Source organism: Sarcophilus harrisii, chromosome 2 (genome assembly GCF_902635505.1).
Source record: "Sarcophilus harrisii chromosome 2, mSarHar1.11, whole genome shotgun sequence".
In the NCBI taxonomy this organism is placed as follows: Eukaryota; Metazoa; Chordata; class Mammalia; order Dasyuromorphia; family Dasyuridae; genus Sarcophilus; species Sarcophilus harrisii.
Window position 1 is genome coordinate 434,920,448 of NC_045427.1, and position 18,222 is coordinate 434,938,669.

The window sequence follows — 18,222 nt, forward strand, 5'->3', positions numbered from 1 at the left end:
ATTGCACCCATTAAAATGAGGCTTGATCAGAATAATTTGTCTTGCCTCCATTCTTCGCCTTCCTCTGTCCCAAGCTCCTTATCTCTTTTCTTCTAGGGTCCACACACTCTGCCTCGCGGGCCGAGGCAAGATATCATCCAGTTGTTATTCTATATTTTAATCTAAGAGCCCTTCCAACATTTATTGACACATAAAAGAAAGGATAATAAAATGCTTATGTTGACCCAGTATATATAATTTCTGCCCCTAGATTCAGGGATCAGCTGCAAATGCTCTGTTTTTATTCACTTTATCTGCTCTAACCCCTCATATTTCAGATGAAGAAATGGAGGTTCAGAGATGGATGCAATGAAAAGAAGGCTGAATCCGGGGTGAGAGGATCAGATTCAGATCCCAGGACTGCTATTTAATACCTGTGTGACCTTGGACAAAATTCCCTGGGCTTGTTTCATCTATAAAATGAGGGAGTTAAACCAGAAAATTTCTGAGGTTTCTTCCGGTTCTAAACAGATGAATCTATGATGCTGTTAAGTAATTTGCCCAAAGTCACATAACACATTATGGAGTCATAATTCAAATCCAAATTGTCTGACTCCAAATCTCATTTCTCTATTGCCTCCCAGTTTTCTAGGATAAGAATATGTATCCCAGCCAATACCAGGTCCCAAGGGGTGCCATTGGCCTTTATCCCTAGCCCCCCTTTCCATTCTCTCAAACTGTCCAGCAGCCCAACACATAGTCAGTTCCCACCCTCTCCCCACTACCCCCCTCTTCCCCCAGTCTTGGCCTGTAGTTATGTTTCCAGGCCCTACCACCCTGCCCTACAACCCTCATCTCCTGGGAGCCCAGGTCCCTGGGCCCCTCAGTGTCCACAGAAGTTGCTGGGGATTAATCAGGTCTGGTACGGATTAGATACGCTGAGAACCAAAGGCTACTTCCCCACCACCTTGGCCAGCCAGGCCCAGTGGAACACCAGCTGTGCTAAGGTCAAGGTAACATAAATCACAGCTGGAGGATGGAATAGAGTTGGGGAGATCAGACCTCCATCTCAAACAAGTTTTCAGGACTGGACCTTAGTGGGGAGTTGAAGTTTAGTTTGGATAGAGATCAGTCTGGAATTCTTGTCCTTTCCTCAGTGATGGGGGTTGGGGCAGAAGTAAAAGAGGCTGAGCTGATCATTTTATTTCATCATGCCATGAGGTTCTGATGGGGGATCATGGGGTCCCTTTTTCTCACCTGGGTCCCCCACCCTCCCAATTCCTGTTTCACTTCCTGCTTAGGCAGGACATCTTAATTTGGGCTTCTGACCCAAGCAGGACAATGCTGGCCACTCCTAGAGGCTGGAGAGGGGCCCCTGCTGTACAAGGAAGAACAGTGGGGTTGGGAAAGGAGCTCCCAGAGGTGCCTGGTCCACAGCTGTGCCTGTTCCAGTCATGTGAACTGGGGCCTGACCCCGCTAATTCCCAGCCGCAAGCAAAGCCTCTTCCAATGTTAGGGGAGTGGAGGTGGGGGTAGGGGTGATTATGGATTTTTAAAGAAACTCTTAACACTTTAAAAATTGGAAGGACTTGTTTAAATTAACCAAAACAGCCCACTTTCACTTTAGATATGGGAAAATAAAGGCCCAGAGAAGACATGCAATTTTCTTAGGGTCACACAGCATGCTAATTTATAACTCTAGAGCCTGAAAGTTTTCTCTTCATCATTGAATCAATTCAGGGAACAAGAATCAGATGATAGATCCCATTCCTCCATAGTTTCTGCTATTAAGTTGCATACTTTTTTCTTTTAATATGCTAGAGAGGGGAATAAAGAAATTAGAGGGCATCACACTTTCTTAATTAGCTACAAGCTTTGAGGACCTGGCCAGAGGCTGGGACACATGAAAGGAAGTTTCCCCTAGAACAAGTGAAAAATGAGGCCTGCAGATTTTGCATTATAGCTCCCAAATTTCAGAGCAAATCTGAGCCAAAGTATTAGGATACATTAGCTCCATTCTGAAAGGGTTTAATGCTCCTCAGTTTAACTTCTCCTGTGCTAGGATATTGGGGATCTCAGCCAGTATGGCAAATGCCTGGTATAAAGAGAACCATGAAATTGACCCAGGATGGCTTCTCTGTAGCATTAAGGGATTGGACTTAGATGGTCTCTCTAGTTTTGATAGTCTCTACTTCTATAATTTTTCCCTTCTTGGGTTTGTATTCTTTACTGCTTTCTATTTTAGGTACCTGAGAATAAGGCTGAGGAATATCAATTTGGGGAGCATCTTTCATCTAGTTCATTAGATCCCAGGGGTCTGGGATGGGGTCAGAGGAAGAGCCAGTATGTACCTCACTCGAGAGTTGTTCTTACTCCCTTCTTATAGGATGACCCCTAGTCCCAAGGACAACTTAGAGAAAAGGACTTTTTTTTTTTCAGGCAGAAACATGACAAGTTCATAGAGGTCTTTTTCCATCAGTATCAACAGTCAAAGCTACCCCCAATTCTAGGCAGGAATAATGGTGTGCATGGAAAAGAGCAGAGCAATGAGGATCAGCAGACCTGGTTTCTAGTCTGGGCTCTGTCATTTACTTGCTGTGTAACTGTGAGCAAGTTTCATTTGCCATCTGAACCTCAGCTTCTTTCTTTCTTTGGTTAAATGATTCTAGGTTTTCTTTACTTTGTTAATTCTAGTTTATTCTCATTTAATCAGTTTATAGTAGAGGCATAAAATAGAACCCTCTTAGAGACTCTCTATCCTTAGCCAGCAGGTGGTGAGTCTGTAAAAACCTTCTTTTCTGACCTGGGAACAGGACACAGGCCAGCAGATCAAAAATAACTTTTATTTCAAACCTGGACACACACATGCCTAGATATTCCATAAACATTTCCCAGCATGCACGCATGCGCGTGCATACACACACACACACACACACACACACACCCATACATATACACACACTGACGCACACATGCACACACACCAATAGACTTAATTCTTTGAATTCTGCAATGTCTCTGACCAGTGAGGACTGGTGGAGTTAGGACTCTCTGAGAGTTGGACCACAGCCTTGAGACCCTAGGAGGAGGAGATCCAGCCTATCCCCCAGCCCAAGCACTAACATCCCCACCCAGTCTCTTAGCCTACACAGGTGGGGTAGCTCTGGGACCCTTAGTCTCCTCCTGGTCTGCCCAGCACAGGCCAGCTAGGCCCCTTTCCTCCCCTGCCCTGTCCTTCGACCCTCTTCAGGATTCTGGGACCACCATGTAGAATGAACACGTCAGGGAGGGGACTCCAGGATCATCTCCTTGGCACCCGAAGTGGGGCTGCCCCTCTCGCCTTCAGACAGCTGCCGCCAAGGTCCCGTCGACTGCCCTGTGATAGAACAACATGGATAAGGGGAGAGGAAGCAGAAAGGAAACTTTAGTTTATGAGTCAGCTTGAAACTACCTCAGGGGCATGAGGGGCCATAGTTCTCTCTGTCCCAAGGTTCCCAGTGAATCTGACCCAAATAAAATCATCGTGGGATAGTGACTGGAGAGCTGGATTTGTGATCGGATCTGGGTTTAAATTAAGGATATCTTCTTAACTTACTATGTGACATTGGAGAATTATTTCTTGTTTCTCTCTGGGCCTTAGTTTTATCATATGTGAAATGAAGGAGGCTAGACTAAGGATCCAGAGCTGTACAATGGAAAGAATACCCAATTGGGAGTTAGAGGAATTGGCTGAATCTTGACTCTGAAGCTTTCCACCCAGTAGACCTTGGATTGTCACTGAAGTTCTTTCAGCTTTATTTTTCTATGATCTCTTTAAATTTTTGATCACAGGTATTCAGAGTGCAGGGGTCTGGTCTCACCAAAGCCAAATGCCCCAGACAGACCTCTGCACTCTTGATCTTTGACTAACCATTTAAGCATCAAAATCAGAAAACCTGGGTTCGAATCTTGCCTTTGCTTTTCAGTACTTGAACAAAGTACTAGCCTTGGACAAAGCCGTAGGTATTTTTCTTCTCTGTAAAATTCTATTCTTTTGAGTTTTTTTAACCAAAGCTTAAATTTTCAATGTATCTAAATGCTGTTGTATTAGCCTCCCCTTAACAATAGTGACATCAGTAAAGGGAATGCAGGACTGGTGTTATTTTCATTTCACAGATGAGGAAATTGAGATCTGGATAAATTACATAACTTGCCCAAGGACATATACCACAATGCCATTTGCTAGCCCATCCTCCTTATCAGTGTTTCATGCATAAAATGTCCAAGCTAAAAAACCACTGAAGAGATCATTGAGGGCAGGAATTCTTAACTTGGGTCCATAAATGTGTTTAAAATTTTTTTGATAGTGGTATTTCACTATAATTATAAATACATAATATATTATATGTTAATATGTAGTTATAAATTCACTACAAATTTATTTTATATATTTAAATTTTTTGAGTTTATAGGTCCCACCAGATTGTTCAAGGGGTCTATGATACCAAAAAAGGTTAATAACTCTGATCTAGGATAATGGCTTTGTTTTTCAGATAAAAGAACAGACCCAGAGAGGGAAATAAAGTGATTTGTCCAAGGATAGCCAGTGGCTGATGGCAAGTTCTAGAGTCCCAGGCCTTGATGTGCCTTGAGCTGGTCTTGCGGTGCCTTGAGCTGGCTTGATAGGAAGGTTTGATAGGGAATCTGGAAATGATCCTCATTTTACTGAAGAAACTGGGCCCCCGAAGAGAGAAATCACTGGAGGTGGATTTGGAACTTTATAGAAAGTGGTCCCACTTGAATATGGATCACAACATAGTATTTTAACTTTTTTTTGTTGTTTGATTGCTTTTTTTTCTTTCTCATTTTTCCCCTTTTTGATCTGATTTTTCTTGCGCAGCATGATAAATGTGGAAATATATATAGAAGAATTGCACACATTTAACATATATTGGATTACTTGCTCTCTAGGGGAAGAAATGGGGAGAAAGGAAGGAGAAAAATTTGGAACACAAAGTTTTGCAAAGGTGAATGTTGGAAACTATCTTTGTATGCATTTTTAAAATAAAAAGCTGTTATTAAAAAAAAAAAAAAAAAAGAAAGAGCATGGTCCCACTATACTACACTGCCTCTTCTCCTCCAACTCAGGGCAAGACAAAGACATTGAGCGTAGCCTGGGATTTTTTGGTGCCTCCTCATAGCCTTGGAACAACGTGTCTCTTCACAGGCAAGTCTATTTTGGAGGCAGAGGCAGCAGCCAGTCCCAGATGTGAGCTCTAGAGCTTCCCAGGCAGACTCTGTAGAGGGAGGGGGATGTGAGACAGAGGAAGGACAAGACAGAGAACCTCACAGGTGGGCAGTGAACTGTCAGGGGCAAGATTTCAGGCATGACCCAAAAGAGGCCAACCCGGACAATCTCACTTTCCTCCCTTCCCTTGAGGCCCTCTCTCTCATCCCAGATGGGCAGGTCTGAGTTGTTACTTTGTAATTAGGCTCTGAGGTGTCTAGAGAGAGCAGAGGTGGTATGGAATTGTTTAGAAGGATGCACACTTAGAAATGAATGGTCAAGACAATGGCCCACATACTCCCTTTTCTTCAAAGCTCTGTTCAAAATTTACCATCTTCAGGAAATCGTCCTAGATTCCAAATAATGAATCTATTCTCTTCTCTCTTCTTATTAACTTTGGACTTTATTTTGATGACATTACAGGGAGCGTGGTCTCTGTGTGCATTGGAATCAAAGGCTTGAGTTCTCTGTCATTTCCTAGCTGTGTGAAATGGGATGCCTCTTGAGGGTCTCTAAAGGATTAGAGATACAATGTAGATAGAGAAACTTTATAAACTATAAAGTGCTACATAAATGCCATTTGTATATATATAAAAATATACATATCCACACATATTTTTTGTCTTTAGTTGTGTGTGCATTGTATTCCTAGCTAGGGATTTACTGGGGGAAAATGGACTCCAACTCAGAAAACTTGGGGTTAGTCCTAGCTTTGATATTTATTACCTGTGAGGTTTATTCAAGTAATTTTCTTTTTTAGGGCCTCAGTTTCCTGCCACTTGAAAAGAAGTTAATTCTATAGTGCCATAGAAATAAAAACAGGCTATTTGTTATCTTTCTGGCAGTACTTGGGTTTAAACACTCAGCAGGTTCTCAGTCAGGACTGAGCCTTCATTCCCCACTATAATCTCTGGGTGAAATTCTGTTCAGACTCCCTCCAATCCTTTCTCCAACTGGCATCCATCTGGTAGCTTAGTAGAGGGGCTTGAGGAAAGGACTGCTGTACCCTCCTGCTCCCAGATCCCCTTGATCCCTGTTTCTTCCCATCTGAGTCCTGAAGTCACCACACAGCAGAATCCCTCCACCCCCTTTCCCAGCTACTCCCGGGAGGAATCAGCAGGGATGGGAAAGTGGCTTCTAAAGCCAAATTTGGATGGGCTTCTGCCCTTAAGATGCTCTGGTCTTTTAGACAAATCCCAAGGAATAAAAGGGAGGGGAAGTTTCTGTAGCTGAGGGTTTGAGTCAAAGGCTCATCCTGGTTCCATGTATGTTTGTAGGGCTAACTCCTCCTGGTATCTGACCCTTAAATTAATCTTGGCACTGATGATCTGCAACGGAAGTATAAGTTCTATGAGGACAGGGACTATAACTTAGTTTGAGCTTGCATCTCCTTTCTCGTTGATTAGCAGAGTACCCAGCTTGTTGAATAGATAAACAATGCCTTACTTTACCTGTTAGACTGAGTGTCATAAGAGCTGGGATTATGTCTTTCCAAACCTATCTCCTTGGTGCAAAGCACATGACCAAACAGGACCATTGTTACTTCATGGAGAAAGTATAGGGCGGCTGTAAAAATCACTGAGCAACCAGCTAGTGGCTCAGATGACTGGGGGCTAAAGGTACCATTGACCTGGGTTTTCTCTTTCTTACTTTAGACTTCAGTTAGTCTCTCTTAAAGAATGGCTGAACAGGGTTCAAGGAGAATGTAGAACACCGAGCAGAGTAGATGGTACATGCCTCCCACCCCAAGATTCTAACACTCAGCAGGAATCTCCTATAGGCTTCTTCCAGGTTCTAGACTCATTGGCAGCCATGGCAGGGTTAGGACTAGGAGGGAACACCATCCAGGGAACATCATCCAGGTTAACAGAACCCTGAAGACATGAGTTCCGATTCTGGCTTGATGCATACTATCTGTGTGATCATGGGCAAGTCATTTAAGTTCTCTGAGCTTTGATTTTTTCATCTGTAAACTGACTAAATGGCTTGTGAGGTCCCTTCCAGCTTTTGATCCTAAAATTGTAACGATGAACTTGGAGTCAGAAGAAAGCTGGGTTTGAATCCTGGCTCTGAAATACAATGAATATTCATTCAGACATTTTTCAGTTGTCTAACTCTGTATATACCCAAAATCATGTAAAAATTTTTCAGCCAAAAAGGGGTCATGAGTGGAAAAAATTTAAGAAGTTCTGATCTAGAGAAGATCCCATTTGGGGTTTTGTTGGCAAAGATATTGGAGTGGTTTGCCATTTCCTTCTCCTGCTCATTTGACAAATGAAGAAGCTGAGTTAAACAAGGTGAAGTGACTTGACCAGGATAACACAGCTAGGAAATATTGGTGGCCAGATTTGAGGCTTCATTCTCTGTACACTGTGATGCCTTCTAGCTGCCAAATGGTTGTATGACCTTGAGCAAATCTGTTCATTTCTGGGCCTCAGTTTCTTCATCTTGTAAAATGGAAATAACTCCCAAACAGGATTATTGTGAGGAAAGCATTTTTAAAACATTAATAGCTTATACTTTATTAGCATATATTGCTCTGAGCAAGTCACTCTTTCCCTACTCTCTTCTTTGTTAAATCACAAGAGGTTGGAGGAGCTGATATTTTATATCTCTCAGATCTCAGTCAAATTATTACAATTATCCAACTACACTCCATGTGCTGACTGAAACAGGGCTACTACTGGAAAGAAGTAAATAAAGTGGATCTAGAAAGAAACTACTTAAGTGAAATTCTCCCTTCCTTCTCTTCCAAGAAAAGGAATGAATTATCCAAATATGACCAGTGTTACTTCATGGAGAAAGTATAGGGCGGCTGTAAAAATCACTGAGCAACCAGCTAGTGGCTCAGATGACTGGGGGCTAAAGGTACCATTGACCTGGGTTTTCTCTTTCTTACTTTCGACTTCAGTTAACCTCTCTTAAAGAATGGCTGAACAGGTTTCAAGGGGAATATAGAACACTAAGCAGAGAATTGAAACAAAACAAAACAAAACTCAGTGTTGTCGAACACACTTATGGGACTTTAGAGTTAGAAGGAAGTTAGAATTTAATCACATGTCCCAACCTGCTACATTTTATAGATGAAGAAGTTAAAAACTCAGACTTCAGCAAAGTCAATTCAGAAAAAGAGCAGAGCCAAGATTTGAATCCAAGTTCTCTGACTCCATATCTTTTCCATGACATCAAATTACTTCCTATTAGAACTCTTTTCAGTGGTAAACCTCACCTTGACAAGTCAGGGTAGTAGAACCATTGCCTAGAGCTTAGCATTTTAAACTGTGGTTTGTGACCCCAGATGGAGTCTCATAACTGAATTTAGAGACCACAAAATTATGATTTATTATTAGTAAATGTTTGATTTGAATATGTATTTTATACCCAGGGTCACATAAAATTTTCTCAGACAAAAATGGATTAGGAATGGAATAAGTTTAAGAAGCCCTGGCCTAGAAAAACAGCCATACTGACAAAGGCAAAGGTCCTCTTAAGGGTTCTACCTCCTTCCTTCCCTGGAAAAATATTCTAGACATTAGAACCTTACTGAGTCTGTGAATGTATGTGGGAAAAGTTCGGGGAGGGGAGAGGGGGCAAAGAACACATCTGGGGGAGGGGAAAGCAAGTGGACACTAGGGAGTCCCTGCCCTCTCTCCTTACTGTAGTAAATGAGAACTGGGGAGAGAAGACGGGAATTAGGTGGAGGAGGTAGAAAGCCTAACAGATATTAGTAAAGGAGTTCAAAGATGAAAGAGCTGGAAAAGTTTATCTCTTGCTGCAGAACAGATAGACGGCTCAATTTGGAATGAGATCTGGGTTCAAATACAAGCTCTATCATAGACTTATGGCCATGGAAAAGTCACTTCCCTTGCCTATCTGAGCTTTCATTTCTTTTTAAAAATAGTATTTTATTTTTCTAAACATATGCAAAGATAGCTTTCAACATTCACTTTTGCAAAACCTTGTGTTCCAAATTTTTCTCTCTCTCCTCTTCCTTCTCTCCTCAAGACAGCAAACAATCCCATATAGGTTAAACACGTGCAATTCTTCTAAACACATTTCCATATTCATCACTGAGCTTCTGTTTCTTGTATAAAAGAGGAATAAAATCCACAAACTGAACTTTTGTAAGGAAAGTGATTTGGAAAATTTTAAGTGCCATAGAAACAAGAATTATAGTTGTTTTTATCCTTAAATTAAAGGGGAGAGGAATCTCTGAGTCTAGGCTCCTGCACACATACATACCACAAGCATCAAATTCTAACTTCCCAGCACTTCCATTTTTCCTAGAGGAGAAGTACATGCCTTCTTCAGGTACTAAGTAGCTATTTGATAGAGAAATCACTTTCCTTCTCCTGGGCTAGGGGTCTTTCTTATATTTTAATAGAAGTTATTCCACAGAGATGACAAGTTTCTGTACTTTTTTTTAATGCCAGGAATTGGAGGTGGATTTTGTAGGTTCATCTTTTTGCACATTCTATATCCTCATACAATGGTAACTCACCCAAGCAAGCCCTGTAGGATGAGAAAGAAAGAATCCAGGAAATCAGAAGATGCAACTTTACTTCTCCCTTCCTCATTTCAGGGTCTTCATATGTAAAATGGGTGATTACATGATATTCAAGAGCTTTCTCAACTTTTGGCAGTTGGATCTCTGTGCTGACTATGTCTCTCTCTTGAGATACATCCCCCCACACCATTCTGCAATTAGAAAAGATGGAGTGAAAGCCTCCTGTCCAGCTAGTATCTTGACCCATTATGGTCAGACTGTTCTCTGTGTGGGGACTCAAAGCTGGTGAGGTGAAGATATAGAAGGACTTATTGGTCCCTTCTCTCTGCTCTTTTATTGCTCTGCTACTGACTTCATATTGTATTTTTGACAAGAGGCAAGGAGTAGTGTGTTGTGGGAGGTCAGGGCTGGGTCCAGCTGCCCTTCCGGTCAACTTTACATTATAAAGTTAGGATCCAACCTTCTGAAGCTCCCTTTAATAACTCCTTGGAGATATGTCATCCAGGAATTTAGCAAGCCCTTATGGAACCTGTTTGTATTTCCCGCTTATGCCACTTTTCAGGGAACAAATCCTATGTGGTACCAGCTCCCTCTCATTAGAAGTGGAAGACAACATGACAGTTAAAAAAAAAAAGACAAAAGGAAAAAAGAAATATTGGACTGGGATTCAAGAGACCTACGTTCTAATTTCAACTCTTACATTGACTGAGATCTTGGACAAGTCACTTCTCTTCAGAGAAAGACTAAGGTTTGGTTAAACTAAATGATCTCTGAGGTCCCTTCCAACTTTGACATCCTATATTTCCAGCCCTTGGCTGCAGATGGAGAGCGGCGGAATTTCTGGCTTTTAGAACCGTTGGGAGGGAGACCTGCCCGTAACATCCGGCAGTGGGTAAAGCTGTGAGCCCGAGAAAATCTCTGAACAAACTCAGCCTGAGCCTCCCCTTCCCAGTCCCCCGCTCACCAGCCTCCAGGACTCACCGCCTTGCGCTGATTACTGAGGCAGAAAGTACAGATAGTCCGGGGCTGCTGTCTAGTATCTCCACCACCGCTCCCAGATGCGCTGCGCTCGCCCTTGGGTCCGCAGACGGCGCGGAAACACGGCTGCCCGTCGTCGCAGCCCTCGCCCAGCAGCAATACGTTGGCCAGGTGGGAGATATAGCTGGAGGCTAATCGCAAGGTCTCGATCTTGGACAGCTTGCGATCCACGGGCTCGGTGGGGATGAGTGTGCGCAGCGCCGTGAAGGCCGTGTTGACACTCTGGGTACGGTCCCTTTCCCGCGCGTTAGCCGCTTGTCTCTGCTTCACTACAACCACTGGTCCCCCGCCACCTCCAACACCGCCCCCGGCCCCAGCTCGGCGGCCGCCACCGCCCCCGGCCCCACTCCCGGCCCGCCGCCGAGTCGGTTCCAGTCCTTCGTAGCCACCGTATGACTGGTCCGAAGCATCGCTCTCGCTCCGGTTCTCCTCGTCCTCACTTAGCAGGCTGAGGTCGGGGTACAGCACGTGGGCGGCCACTGGGCGCAGCATGGCGAATGCCATGGGGACTGGGAAACCTGGTCCCGCTTCGGACCCTACTCAATCTTAATGCCGTGCCGTACCGGCTGTCGGGTGCAGGGCCCCGGGAGGGAGGGGCCTCGACGTGGGAGAGTGGAGTTCAGCAGTTCGGCACCGAGAGGGACTGCGGAAAGGGGTCGCCAGCTCAAACCTCCAGCTTTTAACTGTGCGTAAGAACTTCGGTACTGCGCAGCGTGCGCTCTGAGGAAAAAAGCGGCCGGCACAACTATTTAAGGTTTGGGAGCTGCCGGGAGTTTGAGGGCGACTCCCCCACTAACCAATGAGGCTGCTAAGAGTTCCGCTGACCGCCCAATCGGAAGACTCAGGTTTCCTCCACCCCTCCCTCCCCTAACTCGGAAAGCGGTTCTCCGGGACCCAAAAGACAGCAAGCACACTTCGTGGAGTCCTAAGGCAGGAGACCTAGGGACTGTGGCTCCCGAAGACCGCCCACAAGCTGCCACTGTCTCAGGCTGCACTTCTGACCAGCTTCTGTGTCCGTGGGCCGACAGTCTAGGAAGAGAGCTGATATGCACCGCTTTAGCCTTCTTCCGACATTACTAGCACACTGATTTACTTTATTAGTCCCTATACCTCGAAGGTGAATCTGGGGCCTACTAAAATTCAATTCTTTTTTTTAAGGAGCTTTGGTGATCCATTAACCTCGTGTTATGTTATGTCTTGTTGTGTCAGAGATGAAAACAACGCGAATCTGTCTTATGGCTTTGCTAGCTTCCTTCCTACAAGATATAGCTCAAATTCCTTTTTCTGCAAAAGGTGGATCCCCCACTGTTAAGCTCTTTCCCTTTGAGATTATGTGCCAGTTACACAATCTATATCTTGTATGGACATAGTTATTTGCATGCTGTCTCTTCCGTTAGACTGTGAACTCTTTGAGGTCAAAGGCTGTGTTTTTGCCTTCTTGAGCTTAGCACAGTGCCTGGCACATGGTATGTACTCAATAATTGTTGGTGATGATGATAGTCCACTCCACCGAGATTTACAGAGGAGGAAACGGAAGCTCAAAGAGAAGAAATAACATGCCTAAACTATTTGGGACTAGAACCTAGGCTCCCAATCCGGGGCTCTTTTCATGGTAAAGTATTACTCTTCACCTTTTGGAGTAATGGGGATTTTCCATACTTAGACCCAGATATGTATTTCCTTCCCCACTGAAGGTAACAACCCTTATTTCATTTTTTCCCTTGTCTTTTTGTAACAGATTTACCAATAAGAATCTGCCCAATATGCTGAAGGTTTACCTCTAAATTTTATTTTAAAATATTTTATAAGAATAATATGTATATATATGAGAATAAACTTTGGCTGGCTCTCTATTATCTCTCAGAATCCCTGCCTAAGTTCTTTTCTGTTACATATGTCATGCACAAAGTCTTTTATTCCATTGGGCAGATTATATTTAGTAACATGCTGCCATCTCTGTGGTTCCTCCTTTGTTCTTTGGTACACCTGCAACTTTGCTGATTGGAAAACCACAGAATTCCATGAATTGTAGCCATCCAGGGCTAAACAAACAAACAAAAAAAAGATGGGCTTTGGGAATTGCTTGAGGCTGTTGAAGATGCTGGGCAATTTTTAAAATGTGAACCAAACTGCTCTCCTCTTATTCAATTCCAGGATCAGCTAATTTGCCCATCTGCGATGCCTATCATATATGTGTGTGTGTATACATATATAACATGCATGTATTTACACATATATAATATATCTTGGAACATATGTAGAGATGTATGTATGTGTGTAACTATATATATTTGAGTGGAAACCATTGAATTGCATGTCATATCTAGGCAAATTTTTTCAGTTCTTTAGTTTTTCCTATGTGGAAGGTTAGCCTGTGATTTTTTTTTAGGTTATACATGAACAATGACTTAAAACATTTCCATATAAGTAATTTTGCACAAGAAGATTCAAATTAAAGGAAAAAAATAAACTGAAAAAAATAGCATTCTTCAGTCTATATTCAAATTATATCAGTTCTTTCTCTAAAGATAGTGTGCTTCATCATTAGTCCTTTGGTATTATCTTTTGATATTGTTTTGAATCATTATATTACTGAAAATAGCTAAGTCATTCATAGTTCTTCCTTGAACAATACTGCTGTTACTATGTATAGTGTTCTTGTTTTGTTCACTTTACTATGCATCCATCAGTTCATGAAGTCTTTCCAAGTTTTTCTGAAATCATCCTGTTTGTCATTTCTTAGAGCACAATAATATTCCATTACATTCCCAACTGATGGATATCTAGTCAGTTTCAGTTCCTTGTCATTACTCTCACCCTTTTTTTTGTCTTTGGGATGTAGACCTAGCAGTGATATTGCTAGATCAAAGGGTATGCACAGTTTTATAGCCCTTTGGACATAGACTAAAATCTTTGAAGGAAGAAATTTTTTGCAGAGAAAAAAGCCCCCATATATAGGGGGTATCCTGGGTAATTGACTAGGACAGCCCTTCATCCTGGAATGAATCATAGCTTTAGATTTAGAAGGGAAAGGCAATCTATTCCAACCCTCTTATTCCTCACATCAGGAGACCAAAACCCAGAGAGATTAAGAAGCTTGTCCAAATTCATAGAGGCAATAAATAGTAGAACTGGAATTGGAGCTTGCTTCCTCCAATTCACAGATGAATACTCTTTCCTTTGTGCCATTCTGTCTCAAGAACTTATGTATCCTGTCTCCTGCCTATTTCCACTAAATTGAACCCAGCAGATTCTTGCTTCAGATTCTTAGCCTACCAAGCTGAGCTGGTGTCAAAATCATAAAGGAAACCCTAACCCTTTGAGATCCTCTTCCAGGTTTCCTTCTGTTCTGACTTCTCTCCTTCACACCTTCCTTTCACTAATGGGAGTCCATGCCAGACTTCTGGCTGTCCAGAGATTCCAAGTGGACTTCCCCTGCCCTTTCCTTCTTCTCCTCTCCACCCTGACTTATCCCCAAATCAATCCAGCTTGAGAGCTGATAGATTGGGAAGTAGATAGAAAAACAAGACATTTGCATTTTAATAAAATTTTAAATACAAACATTTATTAAGCTTTTTTATTTCTTTTTAGCATAAGTAGGCTGTAACTTTATTAAGTGGAAATGGCCCCCAAAACATAATCTAGGGAAGGCATAATCAGAAAAAAAGATGACTTGGTCATGTGAAAGTGATGAATAAGATATAGACAGTCAGAAGGCTTCATTGGTATCCCTTGAATGTAAAAAGGCCAACTCCTTTAGTGTGCAGATGAGGAAACTGAGGTCCAGAGGTCTAAGTGATTTACTCAATGCAACCCAACCCAAGTGTAGTTACATAAGAAGAGGGATGGGGAAGACTTTACATAGGAGTAGGGACTTCAGTCCAAGCAGGGATTACCTCTGGGAATGCAACGAAAAGGGACATGATCTTTCAAATTAAGGGAAGCAAGAGCTAAAAGTCCAGTTTGGCCAAAACATGGAATGTCTGAAGGAGTGTAATATAAAATATAATTGGGGAGATAGGGATTTGACAGCAATTCCAGCCAGAATATACCACAAATATTTAACCCCCATTTTTCTCTCTGGGGATAGCAGATATACACATTTTTAGCCATTTCTGAATCTCTTGGGGTGCTAAGCATGAAGGTAGGAGAAGATATTACTAAGCTTTTTGCACTGGATCTCCATTATCCTAGGGATAGGGTAAAATAGATTTGAATGTGGCTCATGACAGATACTTATTGCATTGTCATTTCATAGTTTCTTTTCATTGAGCCCACTACTAACAGGCCATTTTCTTACCTTGACCTTTGCCCCCAACTTTGTAGGCTTTCAACCTTTAACCTTTTACCTAGCAAATGTAATCAAATCAATTCTGCCTCTGGTTTGGAAAGAGATTGTCAATCAATTATCCTATTTCTCTATTCACCATACCTTTGATTTCCCACACCAAAATAACTTTATCTGATTTTCCTCATACATATTGTGTTTGCCTTACATTCTGTTTGAATATAAGCTCCATGAGGGCAGAGGGAAAAATATTGATTTTACAGCTATTTTCCCAGCACTTATTCCCCAAAGCACCTAGCTGGGCACGTAGTAGATACTTAATAAATGCTTTTCATTCATTCATTCATTCATTCATTCATTCATTCACACTCCCACCTCTAAATCTATGATACTATAAACTAGAATCATAGAATATTAGACTAAAAAAATTTTAGAGGTCCCCAATGTCAACATTGTTTGATATATAAGTAATGCTGATGTCCAGAAAGAAATGGCTTTCCCAAGATCACACAGTCTAGAAACGAGGCCAAGATCCAGAAGACTGATTTTGTCAGATCAGTGCTGTTTTCAATATACAACCTCCCAATAAAATGCTACTTCATTGATTGACTGGGGTAAATGCTGATGATGACAGAGTGGATGAGGTTGAGAGCCTCAGGGTTTCTTTCTGACTCCTCTCCACAGCTTAGGCTGACCCTTACCCTTCCTGGAAAAGAGAAATGAACTCTATCTCCTTTGGCCTTGGTTGGAAGGGGTCAAGTCTTCACTGGTACTCGGGGATGGGCAATTGATTAAAATTGGTTCTAGATGCTGCTAGAGAGGCACAGAACACTTGGTCCAGGCTTCTTTTTTCCAGGACTAATCACCTCCTCAGGACAGCCAGTGAATGGCCCTTGGTCCCCCATTCTTCTCCCCTCCCTGAAGCCCAGCAAGGTCAGTATCACACAACTGGCCTCCCTCTGCTTCCTGAGCTGATGAATTATTACTTAGAAATTTCCTTTCTGTCTGGTCCTTGTCAAGGTGGCTCTCTGCTCCTGTGGCTGCTACACTCTCACTTTCATCCCTTCCCCCCAATCCTGAGACTAAGACAAGACCGGAAATCCAGCAAGGAAAACAGACGGAGTTCCTCTTTACCCCCTTCTTCCTCAGGGGTCAAGGGCTTCCCAAGGCCCCCTGAAAGAAGAAATATTAGTGAAATATCACTAATCCTTACAAATCACACATTTCTGGCAAACCACTTAATTTCTTTGAACCTCAGTTTCTTGATCTGTAAAATGGGGATAAAACTGTTATTTTGACCCCTTCATAGCATCTTATTCCTGTGTGGTAATTTTAGTTTCCTGACTCCTATCCAAATACCTTCTTTAGGATGCTGCCATTGTGTTCCTTGACTCCAATTTTAAATTACTGAGGGAACTTGGGCAGTTATTTGGCCTCTGATGATCTCATTCTGTAAAATGAAGTAGACTGGTTAATCTCCAAAAGCTCTTCTAACCTTTTCCAGCTCTAACATTCTTTGATTCTGGGAGGATGAAGAAATAAAAAGGTAGAATAAGGGAAGAAAAAAAAAGCTGGGTCCTGGAGACTTTGGACAAGTAATGATTGTCCTAGCCCGAAGAAAAGCCAAAGAGAGCTGGGCCCCTTAGGCTGAGCGGAAATCGGATTTTTGATTTGAGTGGGACTCAAGAGAGATGTTTTCCTTCTCTGTTTGTCTGCCTGTGGAGGGCCCATAAATTCCACCGGAACTCCAGGCGGCATGGAGGAATTCCTGTCAACCAGGGTCTGGAGACAGAAGGAGGAGGGGGTTCAAAAACAGCTGCCTTGCAGTGCAGTTCAGCTCTTTCTATCAGTCCAGGTGGATACTTTACCCTCCCACTCCGCTGACTGCTGCTCTTCAGACTTAGGGATTCCCTCTGAAGCTTCCCTGGGGTTCAACTGTGGGGTTCAAGGGCAAGGTCACTCATCTTGCTTTTGATATAAGGGGCTATGTAAACTTGGGGTAGTGGGGAGAGGCAGGACCAAGGAAAATCCTAGGGACAGGGAAAAAATTTGGAGGAAAAGACACTTGCATGAATAGAAAGAGTGTCTGTATGATTTAAGTCAAGTAACTCCATTCAACATTTTCATAAACATTAAGTAAGCATTTATTAGATTGGGAGCCCACCTGTTCTGCTCTGTCCTGAGGGTACAAAGATAAATATGTTAACAACTAATTCACAAGTAATCTTGATACAAGAAAGTATAAGATATTTGAAGTGGACATACAAGCAAAGTTCTCTAAGGAATTTAGGCAAGGAGAGGCTACTTTCAGGGGGGAAGTGGAAGGAATTATTGCCATCTGAGTTGGGCCTTGAAGGAAAAGCCTAGACTCAACAGATGTGGCTAAGGTAACGGGTTCCATCAAAGTGGAGCAGGGGCAGGGCTTCCTTCAGAGCTATATCTTCCCCAGTCTTTCATGGAATACAACAACAAGTGATGGCTACCACTGCATGAACTTTCTTTGAAGGAGAGGAAATATTTGCAATCTGATTGGTAGGAGGAAGGCTACAGGGCATGGGAAAATTCAAGTAGGGTGCCAGGAAACATCTCCATCTTTATCTATCTTCTTCTTCTACTATTATTATTATTACTACTATTACTATTATTACTCCTCCTCCTCCTCCTCCTTCTACTACTCCTACGAGACTTTTCTTGTTCCCAGGCCAGGAAGCAATGGCCATAGAGAAAGATACTAATATCCTTTACCCTCTCCTAGATTTCTGTAGTCTACTGATGCATTAGCTTAAAGAGAAGGGAGAGAGTGAATTATTACATGACAAGGAGATATCATAACTTGCAAGTGAATTGGATTTAAGTGAGGGCTGTGCAAAGTCACCAGTCTCATTCTCTTCTTCATCCTGGTCCAGGGCAAATGGGTTTTTCTTGTTCCCTTAGTTGACAGTGCTGGACTATAAACTGGTTATAGCAGTAGAGTCAAAAGGACTTATGACCTATATTCCTTGGAATATTAGGAGATCATAGTTTGAAAAATGGTGGGAGACAGTATTTAATATTAGCTAACATTTATTTGGTGCCTTTTGTGTGCAGGTACTGTGTTAAGTGCTTTAAAATTATTATCTCTTTTGGGGGGTGGAACTATTGTTA

The 18,222-nt window shown here is 42.4% G+C and overlaps 1 protein-coding gene across 1 annotated transcript; it reads right to left on the reverse strand.

The window, feature by feature from the left end:
- Window positions 1-12: 12 nt before the first annotated feature.
- TCF15 (transcription factor 15) lies at window positions 13-11,502 on the reverse strand. The gene is made up of 2 exons (XM_031954151.1): window positions 10,734-11,502; window positions 13-3,355 (listed from the first exon to the last, which is right to left on the reverse strand). The coding sequence occupies exons 1-2, from the start codon at window positions 11,292-11,294 to the stop codon at window positions 3,281-3,283; spliced, it is 636 nt and encodes a 211-aa protein (XP_031810011.1). The 5' UTR covers window positions 11,295-11,502; the 3' UTR covers window positions 13-3,280.
- Window positions 11,503-18,222: the final 6,720 nt, after the last annotated feature.